At 35.2% G+C, this 19,333-nt stretch overlaps 2 protein-coding genes across 4 annotated transcripts; one reads left to right on the top strand and one right to left on the bottom strand.

The window, feature by feature from the left end:
* Positions 1-1,521: 1,521 nt before the first annotated feature.
* On the bottom strand, positions 1,522-8,765 carry LOC25496528 (SKP1-like protein 21). Of its 3 annotated transcripts, none has more exons than XM_024785366.2 (10): positions 8,626-8,765; positions 5,829-5,936; positions 4,749-4,970; positions 4,412-4,603; positions 4,227-4,337; positions 4,016-4,094; positions 2,912-3,015; positions 2,635-2,804; positions 2,082-2,212; positions 1,548-1,992 (listed from the first exon to the last, which is right to left on the bottom strand). In XM_024785366.2, exons 2-10 carry the CDS (start codon positions 5,862-5,864, stop codon positions 1,976-1,978), a joined length of 1,062 nt encoding a protein of 353 aa, XP_024641134.1. In that variant the 5' UTR covers positions 5,865-5,936; positions 8,626-8,765; the 3' UTR covers positions 1,548-1,975. The 3 variants fall into 3 exon arrangements, with proteins under 3 accessions (XP_039682613.1, XP_024641134.1, XP_013452362.1); XM_013596908.3 differs by lacking the exon at positions 8,626-8,765 and adding an exon at positions 6,233-8,571; XM_039826679.1 differs by lacking the exon at positions 4,227-4,337 and having other exon boundaries at positions 1,522-1,992.
* Positions 8,766-10,698: 1,933 nt separating this feature from the next.
* Positions 10,699-12,687, top strand: LOC120575929 (protein FAR1-RELATED SEQUENCE 5-like). The gene is made up of 2 exons (XM_039826814.1): positions 10,699-10,833; positions 11,236-12,687. The coding sequence occupies exon 2, from the start codon at positions 11,260-11,262 to the stop codon at positions 12,484-12,486; it is 1,227 nt and encodes a 408-aa protein (XP_039682748.1). The 5' UTR covers positions 10,699-10,833; positions 11,236-11,259; the 3' UTR covers positions 12,487-12,687.
* Positions 12,688-19,333: the final 6,646 nt, after the last annotated feature.

Raw genomic sequence — 19,333 nt, 5'->3', positions numbered from 1 at the left:
AATTAAAAGATTTTGCAGGGACTATTTCTCTAATAAATGGGTTCAGTCATCATGTGCCACGTGTGCAAATCATCACAAAAGTGGAGCCAGGGACCAAAACCAAAATGAGGCATATTTGCAAGGACCAAAAACAACAAAAAATTCTTACAGGGATTAAAACCAAAATGAGACATATTTGCAGGGACCAAAACCATATTTTAGTCATTATTTTATTATGCCTTTCAGTATAAGTATTAAAGAACACTAATCATGTTTAAACTATTTTAGTATATTATTTTTTTATATGTTGACTGAATTTAAATTTTTCTTTTGTAGGAATGTTGACTTAATTTATATGTTCACACTATTATTTTATTATGCCTTTCAATATAAGTATTAAATTTATAATTATAAAATGTACTAATATCTTTAGTTTTTTTATTTCAAAATCTCTTAGGCATTAACTATGAAGCCCGGATACATGGTGTAGGTGCGGATACGATATGGGTACGTACGTGGATATGTGAAATTTGCAAAATTTTAAATACGGTTAAGATACATATTAAAACTTATATGAAAAATGTTAACCAATGTTCCTAGGACAACGATTAAGCATTTAAAACAAGTAAGTTTTCATAAAAAGAGTTGTGTAATCGTTACTTTATCAAAAGTAACATTTTATATTTGCAAGACAAAAAATTTATTTGTAGATTCCTTAATCATTACCTTGAGGGCACTAGTTAGCAAGACCCAACTTATATTCATATAAAATAATACAAGTATTTCTTACTCTTTATTACTTATACTTCATACGAAAGTTGACAACATTCCATACCATTTTTTCTTGTATACTCTTTTTGTATAATCGACAAAAATCAAGTATTAACTTCAACATTGTAGTAGTGACACAAGGTTGAAGTAACTTCCTGACAAATCATTGCCACTGTTTTCTCTACTTGTTGAGAATAGCCATCCATAGTTTTAAGTCAGACATGTGATTTTATCTCTACATTATAAGAGAGAATAAAAAATTCAATAACTTTAGATGATGAAAAATCAATAAACTAATCATTCAATCAATTATGTACACCTCTGACTTTACATAAAATTTTCGTACAAATTTTGAAGTACAGTTAAGGTAAATTTAGTACTAAAGTTAACATACAAAATTTGTACATATAAATTTTCTAAATTTATATGTTCACGCTATTCCTTAACATGTGCCGTTGAAGACGCAAGCATTTGCCTTTTTTCAAATGTCTAAACCTTCTACGGCTAGTAATTATTGTTTTTATCCATTTAGGTTTATTTATTTTTATGTAAATTTTCCTTTAATATTATATTTTGGAAAAAAAATCTTGTTAAATTCTTGGAATATTTATGTAGATTTGCCATTGGTACTTTTATTATTTTCTCTTTTAAATCAGATCGCTTAATTTTAGATTATTCTTTTGTCGTAGATATTCTGTTTAATAACAAATGAATACATGTTAAGTAGAGTACAAGAAAAAAATGATTTTGAACATTTAAAATACATGTATGTAGATCTTTTAACCAAAAAATTCAGCTACTTGTAAACAAATTAAATTTGTACTACATAAAAATTTGGAATTCCATGGTTATCAAATTACTTGAGATCATGGCATAAAAAACACCAAGGACTCATTTGTGGTTGTTGTCACTACGGAGTGGATAAAAATTTTGTTAAACCTCACTAGTTTTGTTCTCAAAAGTAAAATCTCGATTTTTCGTCAAAACATTGGCTTTAATCTATTGTGGTATATGCCGCCAATTGCGAAAAGAAAAAAAGTTACCATGCTTAAAAATAATAACCGTAGCATGACATTTAAAATCCAAAACACAAGCATTGGTAGGCAACAGCATGAGCATCACTCAAGAACGAAAAGCGGGTACTGAATATCACCAGCAGCACCCCTTGCACCCGGCCTGCCTTTACTCGCCTTGGAAATTAAAGTATCTGACAGTACTGGCTGCACTATCTCCGACCAAAACCTGCATGTGCCAAAAATTACATGCTGAATGACAAGAGACTTGTGATTATATATATATGATGGAAATAAACGGCAGCAAAAAGATCATACTTGTACATCGGTTGGTTGAACCATTGCTATTCATGGAAATTGGTGTTAGTCTTCTGTTTTGGTGTGAAGGTAAAATTTGAATCCTTGCAGGCCAATCTGAATTTAATCTGCGTGCAAAATCTTCAACTTCCCTACATAAGAAACATGGTTATTAATGCAAATAAAGATAAACAACAACAAAAAAAGGTCGACAATTAGCTGACAAGGCCGTCCTTTTCATAGAATACTGACGAACATATACCCAATTTAATTAAGCTTTTCAAGAATCTTCTAAATAAATGTCAGACAAATTGAATTGGATTCAATGACCGAAAAATTGCACCGAAATGCTATGCCAGTCAGAAAGATTCCGGATCCATGAAATCTACTTGTTACTAAAGGAACAACATATTCTGTAACAAATTGACTGGTAGAAAGAAGATTAAGAAATCACAAAAATAAAGAAAAGTTGTTTCTTTATGGAGATTAATTTCAGGATAAACATACATTCACTTGCATACAATTTTGATCTTACTCACATCAGTTGAAGAATTAGCAGAAAAATGCATCTAACCTGTCAAGCTCCTCCTTCATTGCAGGATCGAAGTCATCATCATCAAAATCACTTTCATTAAACTCGATCTTTGAAGAAAAATTAACAGCAATATGATCTTGCACGCCAGAGGCCTCTAAGGCATCTTCAAAATTGGCATTATGATATGCAGAAGGAAGAGGATTGAACTCCTAAAACATATCATAAGATATTCCATAAGAAACAAACACTTCCAGAACAAAATAATGCTGATACCAAATATAAATATTCTCAAAAGGAATATCTGGCAGAATCTAACCTTACTATGATTTTCATTTGCACTTCTAAAAGACGGATCTTTTGCGGTGTCTTTCCTTCTCCTATTCTTCTTTTTATTCTTGTTTGATCTAGTTCCTTTTATATCTGCCAAATCATGTGTCCTTAAAAGTAAGTTATGCAAATCAGTATGATAACAAGAAATCAACATAGTCACGCTGACATCTATCAGAATCGAGAGAAGCTACATGCATCTAAACAATAATGACAAAACAACAACAAGATCCTCCTATGTTCAGGATGAAATATGACCCTGGTCTTTGTTGCAAGCGATGTCTACGCCCAATCTCCAGCATAAATAGTCTGTACCTATTGAAACTAGAGAGAATATTTGTGAATCTGTTTTTCATTCATCTCAATTCTCGTACAATTCGGTTACACCGCCACTGCATTTTTAGCAGCAAGTGGTAACCTGCAATAGCAGATTCCTCTCTTGGAGGAGACTAACTGCCAAGTGAACCTAACAGCTGTGAACAGCTGGCTACAACTATCATAACTAACTCTATGAGTTAGTTATGTTGGTTCTATTTCATACTTGGGTACAATACACACTACTTGTTAGATATATTGTGGTAGTACCCATCAACTCCAGTCCTTGACATAGTATAGCCTCAGCTATTGTCCCGTACATGATCTGGGCCCACCCGTGTTTATCCAGACTCCTGACATGGCAAGTTAGAAAATCTAAAATTTATCCCATCATAATATCATTGTTCTAACATTAAATGTGTTAGAATAATGATATGATGAGACAATTTTTAGATTGTCTAACAAATAATAATGACAGTAGTTGTAAACATGTAATAAGCATATCCATAGAAACTTTGAAAACTAAGTTTTAGTCAAGCAGTATATTGATCGTTTACATTTTGTGATGTTCAAATGTGCTATAAAGAAACAAAATGTCAAAGCCTGAGCTGAGTAAGCAACGTGATATAGAAGAATTGAGTTGTAAAAACTAAGTCAAGAGAGCCATCTTTTATCCCCAAAATAAAAGCGAAGATAAGAGAAGTAGAGAACTGTATAGAAAATAAATTAATGATTGATCAAATTTAGAGAAGTGGTTAGGATGGAAAACATGGCATACCTCCATCTGGGCCATTAATAAATGAAAGCAGATCATCAACTGAGCGTTCATCCTTTGGTTCCTCCTCAACCTCAACATCCTGAAACACATGAAGTTTTTTAGCGTTACTTGCAACACAGGGTGACAAGAAATTAGTCATAAGAAATATATTGCTAAACATTCAATAGGCATGGCCAATCAATATCAATCGAATTAAAACAGTACAACATGCCTTCAATTTATTCCTCTCTTTTAATTCTCTCCTCTTTCTAGCATATAATCTATTCAAAAGTCGGATATGTGGATCATCAGTTATGTTTTTGATAGGCTCAAGCTTCTCCTCCTGTCAAACACCAAATGTAAATCAAGAAACAAACTTGCGGACTTTAAGGGTCACATTTGACTATCTTCACACACCTCAGTGAGATCATCAGGCAAATGAAATGTTTCACGAATCTCTTCAGGAGTTTTTCCTTCAATCTTCCGAGCAAGTGCCCGGGTGGTCAGATCAACCAAAGGCCTCAGTCGAAGGTAGTGTGCAGCAGACGCCAACTCGCATAACTTCTTTGTATCAATACGGATAAATTTCTCATCAAAAGTTTTGCGCTCCTATATAACAAATAGTTAAGTAATAGTTCAAATTATCAAATACACTTCAAAATAAATAAGCATCGATTTTAGGAGGAGTGGAAAAATATCTATATCCCTAAAAGCAAGGTATAATGAATCACATCAAACTCTGATTATTCCATACCTTATTAGAACGTCCCGGTGCTCGGTGGAACCTACAGTAATCAAGTACTAAACCCAACATTGCAGGAGTGACACGTTGCGGAAGAGATATAGCATAAGTTTTGGAAGACCCCATGCCTGTCTGAATTACTTCATTGAAAATCATAGGGCAAAACATCGCAACCTCCGCTTCTACTTGTTGAATAGAACCATCCTCAGTTTGAAGCCAGATGTAGGATTTCATCTAAGCATTAAAAAGGAAAATTAAAATCAACAAACTAGCCACTCAAGCAACAACAGGTCTGACTATACCATATTCTAAATTCCAAAACAATAAAGCAACCACCGATGAAGCATGAACACAGACACGGACACTGACACACCGACACCAACACCGACAATAATTTGAGAAAATGATATAATAATAATTCGGTGTAATCATGTAACGGTATCGTGTCGGTGTCATAACAAGCTTCATAAGTAACCACGCATCACCGTCATGATGAATATGGACTCGGTTGTGGTTTGGTGGGTAGAGGTAAATATTCCCATTGGCCCAGCAACAAAATAAGGGAAGCATGCAATATACACCATTCAGCATCTGCTGCATTTTAAAATGGGGGAGGGGGAAGATGGTATGATACAACTTAGAAGAAAAGCAAACTAGCCATGAAATAGACACATTGTAGAAGTTTCTTCTTTTTAATTAGTCATAAAAAATACCTACCGATGGGGAAGAAAAACTAAATGTTTCTTAGTATATGGGATGATATATTACTAAATTGTTGGGACCTGACTAACATTAATTTGTTGTCAAACAGAATATCTAATATTAGAACTAACCTGGCATTATTAAGGTGATATAATATGTTTCAACATTTATGTGATGATATCATACTACTGAATTCTTCAAATTTAATACTAAATTGGGACCTAACTAACATTAATTTGTTGGTAAACAGAATATCTAATATTAAGACTAACCTGGCATCATTAAGGTGATTTAATCTACATATTAAAGGAATTTACACGAGCAGCCTAAATATCTCAACAATAACCTTAAATAGATAAAAACAATTCTAAATAAAATATCATAGCATACCTCAGATTTCACAATTTCCATAGCAGCGCCGGACATTTGAAAAAACTACACAGCTTCTAAGTTGTAATTACTAGGGCTTTGGCACAATTTGTTGTCTCAGTTCAGTAACTATGAAATTACAACACGAAGGAAAGTTTGCAATTAGTCAAAAACCTTAGTTTGCATTATAAGCATGAGCACTTGAAACAAGTGCAGTATCATTCTAATGAGAACTTTCACATGTCCTCGACTAAGATATAAATCAGGAACTGCTACAGTACAATAACCAAAGATTGTCCTAACATTAAAATATTGCAAATCTTCCACGAATCCAGTTTCTATAACATCTACAAAGAAAATTGAGCATACATGACTATGAGACTTCCAAACACAGGATAAATAAAGGTAGAGAACTGTTTACTGACCGACAGCATTCATAAATCAACAATTGAGAATATAATGTATTCAACGTTCAAACTGCAGCTCCAAGGTTTACCGATCATATCCTGAACCCTGAATTACTTTACAAGGTCTTCACGGAAAATATTTCACTTTAGGAAGTTGTACAATTAAAGGAATTTTGAAAGATTTACTTAATTCTAACACTCCTCCTCAAGCTGGAGCATACTTGTCATATGCACCAAGCTTGTAACAAATAGATTCAACCTGAGGTCCTCTAAGGGACCTCGTAAATATGCCAGACAATTGATCATTTGTACCAACAAAATCAGTTACGATTTCTTCTGAAAGAATCTAATCTCTTGCAAAGTGACAGTCGATCTCTATGTGCTTAGTTCTTTCAAGAAAAAATGGGTTGGAAGCAATATGTATCTGTTAGAATACCCTCTCTGAGCAAGAAAGAATTCCAAGATTGAAAATAAATGAAGGATTACATATCGGTGTAAGAGAGATTAAAAGAGAAGATACAAGAGGTATAAAGTGAAGATGATAACCTTGCACAAGAAGCTACACCCAAAGGAGAACTCTCATTTCCCACTAGATAATTCTTTACTCACAAAATTTAATTATTCAAAGCTCTCCTTCCCCTCTACCAATTGAGGGCTATTTAAATACTTTCTAATAATAACAAAATGACAACTCTTAAAAATCACCAAACAATCTTATCAACTTACTAACTAACTTCTACTAACTCGTAACTACTCTAATTATCTAATACTTGATATCCTAACAGTAGCGCAGCTTGGTCGCCACAAATTAGTATCATTCCCATCATGTGTGGACTCCTAATTTGAAGCCATACCTTCCTCAATATCAGTATCATAAAGACAACTGCGGCATTTTAAACTCTACCATAAATGCAAGTGATAACAAGAGTGACAAAAATAATTACAATTGAAAAAGAAAAAATAACCCAAAATCTACTTGCACATCTTACTAACTTTGCTCTCTGCATATTGTATCAATGAATACCATTCATTACAAAGTGCAAACAACCTATGGCCAACAAGGTCCATTTTTTCTTACTATTTACAGATCATTCTTAATTGTTCGCTGATAATTGCAAAAGTATCATCTTGCTTTTAGTTTATTTTTGTTTTATGATTTTAAGAAAGAAATATTAAAAAAGACAAAATCTAGTTTCCAACATCACAAAATTATTGAGTAAAACATTTCATCTGAAATGAAAATGACAGTAAAAAATCAAGAGTCTACTTGGTTTGAGACATTTTCTGATATTGAATAAGCTATAAAAGTAAACCATTTTCAACCACATGTGCCTTTTCGTATCAATTGAATGACCAAGCACAAAAGCAGACACCTCTTGATACAAAACTCTAATTGACCCATAAAAATAAAAATAAAATACAAGCCAAAACCCATTCATTTCTGACAATTGCAACTAAAACTAAACTAAATAATGCAAGTCAAAACCATTATATTCTGACAATTTCACCACCACGATGAATCAACAAATAAAACAAAACTAATAAATCCAAGTTAAAACCATTCATTTTTGGCAATTTCATGAACTAGAACCAAACTCAAAATACAAGTCACAACAATTAATTTCTGGCAATTGCACCATCATGGCATTTTAACAACTAAAAGCAAACTAAAAAATCCACGTCAAAACATCCATTTCCGGTAATTACACCATCATGACAACTCAACAACTGAAATCGAACTAAAAAATCCAAGTAAAAAAACCATTCAATTCCAGTAACTTCATTGTCTTAAGGATTCCGCATCAAAAACCTCTAAGTTAACAAACTAACTTAAAACGCAAAACATTTTTCAACATCATTTTTCTCCCTCTTTTTTCAAAAAAAATATCATTTTTCTCCCTCTAATACAAAGTAAACAACTCTATAGCCCCGACACTTCTGATCGAAGGTGAGTCCGACACGACACCAACACACATGATTACTTTGAATTTTGTAATTTTTTAAAATTATCAGTACCAGTATCAATGTATCATAAATAAACAAGATCATTCCAATAACAAAAGGTAAAACTAGTCCCAAAATAATCAAAAACAATATTCAAATTATGTGACATACTCATTCATAAACATCAAATTAAGTTTGAATAACAACAATACAGTAATTAACAAACCAACATAATCACAAAATTTCACTCCATATTAACACTACAGTTTCAATTTTAACTTGAAAATTTATAACAATCAAAATCTCAGTAGCAACAATGTGTATTCCGTCTTCGACACGTGTAAATGTATTCATTTTCTCAAATTATTACAGACATATGTCAGTGTAAGTGTCGTGTCAGGTATCCGTGTCCGTGATAAATTGAAATGAAATGAAGATAGAGAAGAGAAGATAAGAGAGTAAAGTACCTTGAGAAGAGGAAAAAGTGAAGAAACGGTTACGGACGAAGGGAGAGATAGGGTTTTCACTTTTCCGTTTTCTTACAGTGATTTTCTTTCATTTTTCTCTCTGAATTGTAAGCACGTGATGTGATATGGTAATGTAAAGTTACCGTCATGCTTCCTATAAATGGGTTGGGTCGGCCCAATTGTTTCGTCAAAATTGCTCTTCTTACCATCAGTTTTGCTCCAAAATACCAGAAAAATACATACCAAAAGCAAAATTGCTTTTCGTACCATTAGTTGGGATCAATCACAATAACAATTAATTGCTACCGGGGTTATTTTCGTATTTTCTTGATGTTTTAGAGCAAAATTGATGTTAAGAAAAACATTTTTCTTGTTTTGTGGGCTGTCAAAATAGAGTTTGGCTCAAACATTAATCGATTATGCAGCCTGATGAGTCAGTTTAGTATGTAACTATATGTATATATAGTCAGGATTCGTTGACACCAGGTGTCAACGGATTCGTTGACACCAAATCTTATCCGTCAGTTATTTTAATCCAAAGACCCATAATTATCTGTTCCAAAGGCCCATAATTAATTTATGTTTCTTTTTCTAGTGTATCATTTCTCTCACTCAGACACAATTATTGCTTTTAGTGATTGAAAAACTCAAACCGAAAACATGGAGCAATGATACTTGTAATTCTCTCCTGGGAAAATTGTTTTTCTCTTCCCTCGTTCCTATGAATATTATTATTCTTGTTTCTATCTCCTTTCCCTCTTATTTAACTCCTCCTATATATTGCAGCACATGAAGGAAACTTATGTCAATCTTATTATAACAATTACAATTGGATGAGCTTCCTTCAAAACAAAATTACAATTGGATGAGTTTACTTTTAAATGATTGAATATCAAAAAAGTGAATTGTATGGTTTTGGTAGAATGGAAAACTCCATTACAATTTTATTCTAATTTTATTCTGATTACGGCATAAAAAAAAGAAATCCCAGCAAAGTCACTGGCTTTGAATTGGTACAATTAGTATGTAGGAGTCATAGAGGGAATTGCATTTAACAACTAATATTTCCAATTCTTTCTAAACAATAATATCTTTGAAGTATTTTAATTATTCAACTATGGAGTATTTCAATTTTGCAGACAAGAGAATAATGAGAATTATGATAGGATTATGTTTCCAATTTAGGTTTTGTAATCATTAAAAACAATAATAGTGTGTGATTGAAAAAAAAGGATACACAATAAATAAAAATGTGGCACTATTATTAACCTTTGATTAAATAAGATCAACAGTTGAGATTTGGTGTCAACAAATCCGTTAACACCTGGTGTCAACGGATCCTGACTCATATATATATATTTATATTTTACCTAAAAAAAAATCTATATTTATAATAAACAAAATGCTTGCAAAATTTCTCAAGAATACATGGCACGTTTATTTTTCTTTCTAATTAACATTAAATTCTACTTCCCCTCATAAAAATGGTTTACACATGTGACTCGTATGACAAGACAATGTACATGTAATTATATCGATAGTTGTTACTAATTCTTTTCAACAAAACAAAAAAAAAAAGTTAATATGAATAGGGTCATCATTGGTTTTTGCTTTGTTCTTGGCTACGGAAAAAATGGTAGAATGATATGTAAAAAAAATAAATCTCAATGTTATTAGAAAAAACCAAGCCAATCAAATTACATGTCGAGTTTTTATTTTCTAACAAAGGTATAAGATAATTGGTAGTGATATTTGTAAAACTGTTTAATTTTATTCCTCAATTTATACACAAAGGGTATTAAAAGTCAACAACTTTTGCATAAAAAAGGCAATGTAGACCAATTATATGTGTTGTCATTTAATAAACCAATCAAATTGCATCATTTTGTTTGTTATCGTATAATAAAAGAGCAGTGCTAACCCAGCAAGGGTTTCACTTGTGTAACATAGTCGATTTTATGTTATATAACATTGTCCAATAAGGATGTGCCACGTGGCACACCTTTTTTTAAAAAAAATCAATTAAAGGAGAATAAGAGAACACGTGACTGAGAGAAGGAGTGAAATGGAAAATGTGCGCTAACCCTTCTGCTTCCTCCTTCCACTTCAAAACAAACTCACTCACCATCATCATCATCATCATCAGTTTTCCGTCCACCGTCGATCACCGCCGCCGCCGTCAACCTGCCATGACTGTGGCATCATAAGGTTTTTTTTTCTTTTATCTTTTTCTTTAGAATGATTGAAATGATCATAGAAATGAGATTAACCCATAATAAAAATCAAAATTTCTATGAAAATAGAGAATAACAACAGTTGATCAAGAGATAAAACAATCGCTTTTGAACTAGTTTCAATTTATTAGGATTTGATTTTAGGAAATTTAGGGTTTTATTTAAGGATGTATAGAACCCATTGCAATGTCTACTAAACTCTGTTTCTTTTTTAAAAAAGCTTGACTCATGTTGTTGTTGTTTTGAAAAAAGGCAAAGGGGATTGATTGATCCTTGAATTTTTTTGTTCTTATCATTCATTCTGTTTTAATGTTTTCTTTCTTAATGTTTTGTATGAATTGTTTTTTATGTTTTATGTTCTTTATTTACTTTTTAGGTTCTTTCGATAGTTTGATCAAATATGGCATCTTCAGATGTTGATTGGAAACCAAAGATTGGAATGGGATTTGATTCTATGGAAGAGGCTAATAAGTTTTGGCTTGCTTATAGTTTCCGTGTGGGCTTCGGAGTTAGAGTACGTTTCGCAAACAAAAAAGAAGATGGTAGCGTATCGTCATGTCGATTGGTTTGTTGTAAGGAATGGCTAAAAAGGAAGGAGAAAAGATATGCATATGAAGGAAAATATACGAGAGCCGATGTTAGAACAAATTGCCCTGTAAGAATTACACTTTCTCGTAAGAATGGAAAGTTGGTCATCCATGACTTTGAAGAAGAACATAACCATGATCTACAAAATTCTAAGACAACACACATGCTTCGGTCACATAGAAAGATAATTGAGGTGCAAGCATACGAGATTGATTTGGCTAATGACTCTGGATTAAGGCAGAAGTCAACATTTCAACTTTTGAGCACACAAGCAGGGCACATAGCTAATGTTGGATTTACAGAGGTGGATGTAAGAAACTACATCACTGCAAGAAGAAAAAGAAGTATGGCATATGGTGAGATTGGATGTCTTTCACAATATTTTCAACGACAATTGTTGGAGAATCCATCCTTCTTTCATGCATATCAGATCGATGTAGAAGAACATATTACAAATGTGTTTTGGTGTGATGCACAGATGATTTTGGATTACGGGTATTTTGGCGATGTTGTTTCTTTGGACACCACGTACTGTACCAACTATGCCAATAGACCACTTGCTTTTTTTCTTTTCTTTTCTGGTTTCAACCATTATAGAGGTTCAGTCATATTTGGGGCGGCACTAATGTATGATGAGACAAGTGAGTCATTTAGATGGTTGTTTGATACATTCTTACAGGCACACAACAACAAAAAACCAAAGACGATCTTCACTGACCAAGATCAAGCAATGGCAAGGGCAGTTGCAGATGTGATGCCCGAGACTCATCATGGTTTATGCACATGGCATTTGTTACAAAATGGAGTTAAACATCTTGGGAACATGATGAAGGGAGGATCTTCTTTGCTTATTGATATCAAAAAATGCATGTATGATATTGACATTGAAGCAGTTTTTGAGAAACTTTGGTTTGACATGATCCATAAATTTAATATTCATGACAAATCTTGGATCATTTCAACTTATGAGCTTAAAAAAAATGGCTGCATGTTATATGAAGGGAGTGTTAACACTTGGCATGCGAAGTACACAAGTTAGTGAAAGTTTGAATGCTCACTTCAAGTCTTGTATGAAACCGAATGTGAATATCCTAGAATTCTTCAACCATTTTGAAATAGTTGTTGAGGAGAAACGAGCAAAAGAATTGAGTTGTGTGTATGAATCCTCACATAAGCTTGCAAGGTTAGCATATGAAACTGCACCAATACTAATCCAAATGGGAAAAACATACACACACACACACACACACACACACTGTATTTGAATTGTTTCAAGATGAGTTTAAGTTATTCTTAACTTTATCTGTACCAATTAGACATGAATTTGACTCTCTTTGTGATTATGTCATCACTAAGGCAAAACATGAAGGATCTTGGAGAGTTTCATTTAACCGTGTTTCAAATTCCATCACTTGTAGTTGTAGGAAATTTGATACTTTTGGCATACTTTGTTCACATGCTTTAAAAGTGTTTGAATTGAATGATGTTAAGGTAATTCCTGAGAACTATATTTTAAAAAGGTGGACAAGAGAAGCCCGTTATGGCGTTGTGCAAGATTTTAGGCGAAAGGAGGTTGAAGGAGATCCCAAGTTGTCTAGAAATCGAATGTTCAGACAAGTTGTCTCTAAGTTCATTAAAGCAGCAACTGAAGCATCACCCGAGGAAGAATGGCTCAAGTTTCTTGATAATGGTGTAGATGACATGTTCAAGAAAATAATTGAACTTCGGGCACAAGCTATGGACAATAACGGTGATAATGGTGCTCGTCCAGAAGTTGTGAGTTTGGATTTTATGCAAGCAAAGGGGTTCAGGGTACGACCCGGTTCAAAGCGAATTAAGCGACACAAAAGTTGTTTGGAAAAACAGCATAGTCGCGCTACATCTAGGCGCGCTCCACCTAAAGAAAAAAGTTCACAGGTATATGAGTTGTTATTTAAAGTACTTGTTTTAATTTTACTTGTTTTGGTGACTGCCATAATTTTACATGTATCTTAGCTTAATAATTTGACATAATCATTTTAGGTTGATGGAGTATCTTGTTCTGCGCCTACAACTTATGAGCCCCCACAAGCACATGAGTCTCAAGTCAATTACACAGCCATGCTAATGGTAATTTCAAAAACAAATTCATAATGAACTATTCATACATTCAACAAGTATCGTGATGCAAATTTTTAAGTTGTTATTAATGTAGGAAATAGAGGGGCCAACCTATTTGAATGGAATGAATTCATAGGGGGCACTGGCGTTGCTGCATTCATGAAAGTGCAGCAACTGTTTTTGCTGTTTTTTTTTGTTCTGGTTTGATACCTGGGGGGTTCCGCTGCAGGTGCCTGGGGGGTTCCAGTTTGCATGTTGTTTTTTGCTGTTCAGGCGCGGTTTTTTGGAGCATGGGAACTGTGTTTTTGCTGTTAAAATCACTTAGTAGTGTTATTTTGGATCCTGTTAGTGTGCTGTCTTAGGATTGTGCAGCCACACCTCTGCTAAGTTGTTATAGCAGCAGCTTTAGTTCCCCATGGTGGGTATTTTTTGGGGTTTGTCCCATTTTTTTCCTGCTGAATTATAGCAGTAGTGTTATAGCAGCTTCTGCCATACATTGACTTTGTATTTTGAATGGAATATACAATATTTTGCTAGCCTAATTGTGTTATAGCAGCCTCTATCATTTGTTCGTTTCTATTTATGCGTTTTTTCGCTTATGAATTTTTTCGCTTATTAAGTTGTTTCAATTGCACATCCATATTGAATTAAATATTAACAATTATATTGAGTTGTTTTATAATACATGTACATTGTGTCAATGATCAAATTATCTGCATGTACATTGTGTTGTCAACAACTTTCTCTGCTTCATCTTTCACCAATTTGATATTGGTTTCCATTGATGTCTTTGAAACATTTTTAGCACCTCATATATATGCACACTATAATTAAGGATGTTTATGATTTAGAAAAGAATAACATTTGTTAAACAGATTCATTAGAAAGGAGTATATTATATTATTCCAAGATGCTTCAAGCCATAACAGATGCTCATAACTGATGCTCAAGCCATAAAGAGCATTGTTCATAACAGATGCTCAATTTCACAGATTTAGCAGACTAATAGCAGCATATTGCGTTTTTTCCGCTTATGCGTTTTCATAACAGATGTTCAGTTTCACATATTTTCAATTTCACCATAGCACACTAATAATAGCAATTCTCTGCAACATCATGGTAACCCTCTTTTCACTATTTTTGTCACAATTCAAAAAATCACAAATCAACCCACCTCTCAAGAGACAATTGAAAGGATATCTGTTGTTATTAGTCTACTGATCTTTACAATAACAACCCTCAATGAATCCCTTAATGAATCTCAAAATTAATTCCAAATCAAATTCATCAAATTTGAAAAAGAGTGTCGCAGGAGAGAAAGTGAAGAGGAACGGTGGTCGTTGGCGGAGAGGACGGCGGCGGCGGAGGGAAGTGTCGGCGGTGGCGGAGAAAAGTTGATGGTGGGTGGTGGGTTCGTCGTACAGGAGAAGAGAAGAGGAATGCGTTTTTTATTTTTCACTTGTTCTCTTAGTCACGTTCTCTTATTCTCCTTTAATTGATTTTTTTTTTAAAAAAGGGTGTGCCACGTGGCACACCCTGATTGGACAATGTTATATAACTTAAAATACCCAATGTTACACAAGTGGAACCCGTGCTAGTGCTAGCAACACTCTCTTTTAAACACTATCTCTAATCCTCACTCTTGTTCTAGACCAGTTAGAATATCAATCACACGTTGACATGTAGCCTAATTACACCGCTATAAGGCTCCGCTCCTGAAGGAACACGCCATCTCAAGTGCACCGCGCCACAAAGTAGCTTGCCCGCCGCGAGGATCACCCTACACGTGTCCTCTAATCTTCCCTAATCACACCCCGCAAAACTCGAAAGAGTTTATCCTTAACTCGCGCCTATTTAAGGGTGACCTTGCTTCACCCTCAAGGTATGATTCACTTTTCACAACACTTTCTACACACTCTTACTCAGTTCCATTACTGACTTGAGCGTTTAAGTGCTAACGTGCCTCTAGGAACCTTTCGTTCCACCGCAAAGATTCATTACCACTGTACCAGAAACCATCACGTCACACCGGAGCAATTTTACGCCACCATTGCTACTCATCCATCCTCACTAGACATATCATTTGACGCTAGAAGGAGGGGATCGTTCGCTAACTACCACGGTTTAACAATCCTCCATCGTACTCGTTTTCTGTTATACGTTCCTCTGCCGTAACCGTTTTTTGTTACACGTTCCTCCATCGCAACAGTTCACAGTTACTGCTCCTTTCTCCAAACTAATGGATGTAACTCGTAGGAGATCCACCACAAGCCGCTCCTCCACCGCACCAGAACCACGTCCTGCGATTCAAATCCTCCAAGATCGACAGTTCTGATTCTCGAGCTGGTGAATTCAGAAGGAAACGACGGAATCCTCAACGCTCGTACTGTCACCGCGATGAATACGACGTTTCTCCCTCCACCTCTTCCACGCACAGAGGATGTTATTATGCGTCCACCATCTTCAGTGGTTCCTCCGCCGCAGGAGACGAAAGAAATCCTGACGAACCTGGCGATCTTCCCCCGACAACAAAACGACAGGCTCGAACGTGTCGAGAAGAATCAAAACAAGGTTCCGATAAAAGTTGATACGAAGAACGAGAACATTCACCGTAACAAACTCTTTGAAACGCCAATTGCGGCAAACGACACTGCCTCAATCCCAAGGAACTGTCACAAGGGAAACAAAGAATGGAAATGTCCCTTGCGGTCGTAACCGCCTTGGTAATTCTCCCATCCATGTGGCGAAAGGATACCTCATCACGCCAGGGACAGTCGATTGCGAGCTGCTCTTTGTGACACGACAATGTCAGCAAGTGATCGATCATAGTGCTGCGACAAAAAGAAGGGGGACGCTTGAAGTCGCTGCGCGGGCAAAGGAAGGAAGTATGAGCGATAAAGCAGGGAAATGTATAGCCAAGGGCGCATCACCAAAGGTGAACCGGGGGTGGCGATAGAGAAGAACATGTATAGCCAGGGGCGCCATGTGTAACACCCCATTTTCCGGACTTAAAAATTTCAAACATATTATCAGAGTAAAACATCACATAAACGGGATATCACACTTCTTTAAAATCATAAATAGATAAATAACAATTTATCCTTCAACATAAATTATCAACGTAATAGCAGCGGATTAAATTCTTCAACATAAATTGTCTTGGCACGCAGACCTCATCAAACACCTCATAAATTCAATTCAAACAACTTAATCATAAATCAATAAATCAATACGTAAAGGAATAGAAGCATGCAATCAAAGACCGCATCCCGTTACGTATCAGAGCAACCTAAGACTCATTGAGGAAAGGCCACTCACGACAGCAAACACAACAACCTACTCTCAGTCACCTGCAAGTTACTCATACGAAGAGCAACATTTCCAAGCAGAAGGGGTGAGATTTCACAAAACAATAATATTAAACATATAATTCAACAATTATATTTAACAACTTGGAAACATCATAATAACATCATGGATAATAATATATCACATATCACTTCATAAATAGTTCATAAATGGAACACAACTCAACATCTTAGCAACTTATCATCTTTGACTCGACAATATGACTATGCAACTTAGACCTCTTATATGCATGTGGTACCAATCCAAGGCATCAAGCCCCCATCGCTATTTGAGCTAAAGCTCCATCGTGTTGAGTACAAGGCTCCAGGGCATCAAGCCCCCAACAATGAAATACTAATGCATGGACTCGACCTCTTAAACATCTTAAATCGACAACCTCTTATATAATCCAATAATTTGGAACATCATCATCTTCATCATCTTAGACCGACTCATGCAGCTTAGTTAAATAACAACAACAACACAGGAAGTATACAAAACAACATGACATAATAATATCAAATGCAAGTCAACAACATCTCAATTATACATTCATATTTCAAGTAATGTACATAACATTATATCACATCATAATCAACATCAACACATCTTCAACAGCTTCACAGATTATAATTAACATCATCATTAATTCTCAGTGCTACCCCAAGGTTCAACTCTTAGCAACTTGTGCGACATAGATCGCAAAATCCTAACAAGGCACTCTGTTTCTGGGTCACTCGCGAGGCGAGAGCCTCTGCTCGCCGTGGCGAGTTCAGGTCAGATTTCCAAAAGTTTCATTCTAAATCTTTTCAGGTTCAATCTCATTCTACATTCTTTCCTAATCATTATTAGACATGTTCAGGCACTCAAAAGCATCTAAGGATCAACTCAAAAGTCAAAATCACGAAATCTTGCAAGCTCTCTGGTCAAGCTCACGAGGTGAGTTCATCTGCTCGCTATGGCGAGCTCCAAGGTGCAACTCGCAAGGCGGGTAAGGTTTGCTCGCGAGCGAGCGATGAAGTTCATCACTCGCCGTGGCGAGGATCATGGCTCGGGAGGCGAGTGATGAATGTCGCTACGGGCAGAAGTGCAGTTTTTCATAAAAATCACTAATTCTCATGGTTTTAAGCCTAATTTTGATTCCAGAATTCATCATAATCATTATCTAAGGTCTATGGACACTTTCTACATCAATCTAACAACTTTTCACCGTTTAATCATCAAATTCTATCATTAACCCTAATTCTCCGACTTCTCTAATTCAATCCTACACTTGCTAAATATGATCATCAGAATTATATAGATTAATAGAATTGCAAGTTAGTCTCACCCTTATCTTATAGATCAAAATCGCAGCCCTTCTTGGTGGTTTCCCTTCTCTTGGCTTTTTCTCCCTCTTTTCCAAAAACGATCGTACGTACAAATGTTTTTCCTAACTAGGTCTTCCTATTTATATATCCTCCATCTATCTTATCTTATTTCTCTTTCTCCCCCAAAACTCTCTAAAATCTCAAAACAACCCCTAAACTCAATATTTATTTTATTTTCAAATCTTATTTTATTAAACAATAAAATAAGCCACAACTCCTCATAAATCACATAGAATCACATCAACTCATCTTAATCACCATAAATCACGTATATATCATATAAATATAATATAATTCATCTAAATAACTTCTAGACTCAATTAAATAATTAAATAATTCGAAACGGGCGTTACACCACGTCCATGGAAAAAGGAACCGTCATAAGCGATATTCGAAAAATCGTATCACGGGAGTGCCAGGCAACGAAGCAAGAAATAAACTCCCTTAAATTCATCAAGGGAAGCCATCATCCGCGATTGCCTTGGCACAGAGTTCAGAGAGGCATGTATCGTCCCTCATAAGCCATTGAAGGAATCCAGGAGCACGGATAAGACAATGTACTACCAATACCACCAATTCTACGGCCACAACATCGACGACTGTTACTAGCTCTATGACACGATTAAAGAGATAATAAAGAAAGGAAGATTGGGTCGGTTCACTATAAATGCATGGAAGAGGGGTGGGAAGCGAGAATAAGCCTCGTTCGGCAAGACGGTAAGCACTGACTGCATCTCAAATCAAAGACACCCTAGAGCTCACTCATCCCCGGAGAAGCGGACAAGGGTCAAAAGATTTCCATCGTCCTAGACTCAAACCCAAGCAGAACACCCAAGAGGAAGGCCGCCGAATCACATGTGGCAGACAATACAACTCCAACTGCAAAAAGAATGAAGACAAGACCAACCTTGTGATTCACTGGCGACGAAAAGATCAGTGGAGACGCTAATGAGACCTTTCCACTCGTTATTAACACTAATATGTTGGACCATCGGGTGGAAGGATGCTTGGTAGATAAAGGCAACCATATAAAAAAAAATAGAAAAATCATGTATCCTTATCGGTTTT

The sequence above is a fragment of the Medicago truncatula genome, chromosome 6 (assembly GCF_003473485.1).
Source record: "Medicago truncatula cultivar Jemalong A17 chromosome 6, MtrunA17r5.0-ANR, whole genome shotgun sequence".
NCBI classification, from domain to species: domain Eukaryota; kingdom Viridiplantae; phylum Streptophyta; class Magnoliopsida; order Fabales; family Fabaceae; genus Medicago; species Medicago truncatula.
The sequence above is the reverse complement of the archived record's forward strand: the minus strand, read 5'-3'. Positions and strand labels throughout refer to the sequence as shown.

Excerpts from the sequence above, each read along its gene's own strand:
- LOC25496528 (XM_024785366.2), bottom strand. The coding sequence starts at position 5,864 with ATGTCCGGCGCTGCTATGGAAATTGTGAAATCTGAG. Across the intron at positions 4,604-4,748 it reads CACCGGGACGTTCTAATAAG|GAGCGCAAAACTTTTGATGA; the intron begins GTATGGAATAAT and ends TTTGTTATATAG. Across the intron at positions 2,213-2,634 it reads ATGAAGGAGGAGCTTGACAG|GGAAGTTGAAGATTTTGCAC; the intron begins GTTAGATGCATT and ends TTTCTTATGTAG.
- LOC120575929 (XM_039826814.1), top strand. The coding sequence starts at position 11,260 with ATGGCATCTTCAGATGTTGATTGGAAACCAAAGATTGGAATGGGATTT.